General features: G+C 36.7%; 1 protein-coding gene across 1 annotated transcript; it reads left to right on the top strand.

Annotated features, from left to right (window-relative positions):
* The first annotated feature begins 1,090 nt into the window (after window positions 1-1,090).
* Window positions 1,091-2,450, top strand: LOC127834374 (uncharacterized). The gene has a single exon (XM_052360168.1). It carries the CDS (start codon window positions 1,147-1,149, stop codon window positions 2,254-2,256), a length of 1,110 nt encoding a protein of 369 aa, XP_052216128.1. The 5' UTR covers window positions 1,091-1,146; the 3' UTR covers window positions 2,257-2,450.
* The last annotated feature ends 1,050 nt before the right edge of the window (window positions 2,451-3,500 follow it).

Genomic DNA, 3,500 nt, shown 5'->3' with positions numbered 1-3,500 from the left:
AGAACAGTACGTTCCGTACCTCACGAAAGTTTATGCAAACATTCTATGCGCAGGTAAAGTTGTTGAACATTAATCTACTTAAATATTGTTTCTTTTTACAAACGCAATACTATTGCGTGGAATTCGGAGAGAAGCTTTAATAATTCACCGAAAATACCGGAGTTCTTTTCGGTTTAAATGTAACCTACGATTCGACAGTAACGTTAAGACGAAAATGTGTTTGAGCGGAATCGCGACTTCAAATTAAAATTAGGGATTTGAAGGAATTCGTTTGAGTTCAATAGAACATATTATATGCAAAACATTGGTTTAACCAACGGCTTCGTGTTACATTAAGTCTTTGCATGCTGGGAAATTTGTCGTCTGCAAAAAATGTCGTCTGCTGAATTTTAAAATTAGCATTTTCTTTGATTTTTTTCAAAGAATACTATCCGAATAGCAAACAGTTTGGATCCTGATGAGACGCCACGTTCTGTGGCGTCTCATCTGGATCCAAACTGTTTGCAAAGGCCTTTAAAATTCAGCTCCAGCGCTTTAAGGGTTAAGTCTTTATCAGTAGCAGAATCGATCTTTTTTGCCTGTTCGCAATTGAAACTATATTTTTCCATTGATTAGCGAATTATGTAATTAATAAAGAATCCATGATAGGTGTTACAAAGTCTTCCAGGATCAATTCAATTTTAATTAAACCCAGTAATCAGTAATCACCAGCATCGTCAGAAATGAAAGCGGCATTCAAACCGGTTTATTGTGAGGCGTTTAGCGTCCTCAGTTTGGCACAACGATTGCAATTGAAATTCAATTACTTAATAATTAATTGTTTGCACAAACTCGCGAATTATCCGATTGGATTATTTGCTCGTCCCGCCCACTCTTCAATCCAATCAAATTCAAGAAAAGAACGACGAGGGTTTCCAAATTAATTTAAATAGGACTTGCAAAAATAAGTTTCAAAATATTATTAAACGCGTTTCGTATTTAGATAAAGGCATAACGTGCAATAACTAATTAAATGTAAATTAAGAACGCAATAAGGCGTGCGAATCAGACTTTGGACACTTGCATTGCAATTATTTTGATATATAGACATAGTGCATTATTGAGACGTACTTTCCTACCATTGGAACACGTGATATAGCTCGGAATATGTGGCAGCAGCGTGCGTGCTACGAGCACTCTAACGTCGTCGACGTCACTATCCAGTGTCAGTTTAACGTCTCTGCTAAGAACGTCTCCGATTTCGCCATGTACGGAAACCATCCGTACGACCACACTGCTTACCCTCATTCCGATGGGTTCTCTCAGACGGCACCCACTGGATACTGTAACAGCGGTTCACCAACATTTCCCACAGGACCGGAAAGTTTCGACTTCGCAAATGACGTCAACCACGTTACCACGAAACGTGGATTTGACGTGGATTATGAAAGTGCGATGCAACGTTTTGTGGACTATGATTTTAGATACGGATTATCTAGTGCTAATGATTATGTGAACGCTCGAAATAGTGTCAGTAATTTCGGATATTACAGTCAGTGCATGAACGATTCGGGTTACGCTAGTCCCTCGTCGGTTGGCGACAAGTCCTTTAGCGCCAACAGCCAGTCACCAGTTCCTTCTTCTGATGGACATTTAAACATGGTGAATAAGACTGTGGACAATTTTATCAGCGCTTCCGGGACAAGTGTCAACAACGCGTCTTTCAACCATTCGCCCTCGCCGGCATCTGATGAACCGACGGAACAGATGAAGCTAGCCATTCGGGAACGCGACGTTCTGCATCGTCTGTTTTCTCTGTGTACGGCGGACGTGGAAGGCGCGAGTAACGTAGAGAGCTACTATCAATCGCAGACGTCCATCATAGACATCGAGCGCCACAACGTGCTCTCCCAGATGGCATGTAACAGGAAGTCGTCCCAATCCATAAACGCATATTACAACAGGAAGTTGCTCGCGCTTCTGGAGAACGTCGAGGAGAAGCTAGCGACGCTTGAATCTATCAAAGCTGCCGGCAGGAAGCGGTGTATCATGGCGAACAAGAAATCTCGTCTGCTTCCGAAACAGGCGGTCAAGATGATGGAGTCTTGGTACAGCGAGAATTTGGAGAATCCATACCCCTCCCGCGAATCCACACTCTCCATGGCGGAAGAAGGTGGTATCAGCGTCGAGCAGATCCGGAAGTGGTTCGCGAACAAAAGGAATCGTACCAGGAACAGTCGCCTGAAGGCAAGTGATGCTGGACTTGATGAGTGTTGATTATGGTTCATTTCATAATTGTCTTTAATGACACAGTGTATAGTGTTTGTTAAGTTAAACTATCATAATATACAGCAGACATTCTTTACGTGCGCTGTGTATGATAAAGACAGTTTTCTTTAAAAATACATTTGCATTTTCTAGTTTTATTGATTGTATTCATGTTGTTGTTGTTTATTACTAGTACGTGTACAATAAATCACATATGCATTCTCAAAATGTTTTGTCCGTATTTATAACAATTATAATTAATAAAAAACTCAAAGCATGTTAAGAAAACATGCACGAAACCATGTGTTCGACTCTTATTAAACTCCATTTACAATCATTATAATGGTATAACGAGCGTTATTAATAATTATACTTATAAATTATATATATTTTATTTATACTAATAATAATTGATATAAATAATAAAAAATACAAATAGTATTATTTTAACTAATGAGTTTTTAATAGTTTATACTTAAAGTACAAATAAAATATATAATATACCAGATAATGGGCATTCAGTATACATTAAAGTAACATAAATACTGAAAATCAACGAATATTTTGCAAAATATTTCGTAAAATAAAGTTAATCTATAAACAATCAGTGTTCATTATAGCAGTAGACAAAATTACAACGCTAGATGTGGTATGGTTACATAGATTTAACGAAATATAAGTGCTAGTTTATTATTATTTTTTTGCGGCACAATATATTCCACTTTAATTTCCTGCATACGACACACGAACGCTATATGGTACATGAACATTTCTGACATGTATTGTCCCACAAAACACAAATTTATGTATCTTGTTAAATCTATGTTACCGACGACCTCTAGTATTGTAATTTTGGCTCTTGCTGTAAGGAACATTGTTTGTGAGGCTAACGTTATTTTTTCGAAATATTGTACGAAATATTCGTTGATTTTGAGTGTTAATGGGCTTTTAAGGATATATCATGACATTTCATTTTATATACGTCAATATAAATAAAATAAAAATATATTGTGCACAACTATATTGAAGTTATATTATACAAATTAAAAAAATACTTGATTGTAGTTTATTCGAGTTACTCTATAAAAGGCTATAAAAGGATGCAACTTGTATTGAACTTGTCAGATTATTTTGTTTATAAAAATTCAGTTCGGGGTCAAATATTTCTGTTAAGTCAAGTCAATTTTATTTTGTAAACAAAGGCCTCTGGCCCAAATTACATAGTGATACATTATAATTGGCTATGAAATCCT

The sequence above is a fragment of the Dreissena polymorpha genome, chromosome 1 (assembly GCF_020536995.1).
Source record: "Dreissena polymorpha isolate Duluth1 chromosome 1, UMN_Dpol_1.0, whole genome shotgun sequence".
Lineage (NCBI taxonomy): Eukaryota > Metazoa > Mollusca > Bivalvia > Myida > Dreissenidae > Dreissena > Dreissena polymorpha.
This window is presented reverse-complemented; position numbering and strand designations above follow the sequence as displayed.

Coding starts and splice junctions, on each gene's coding strand:
- LOC127834374 (XM_052360168.1), top strand. CDS start 1,147: ATGTGGCAGCAGCGTGCGTGCTACGAGCACTCTAACGTCGTCGACGTC.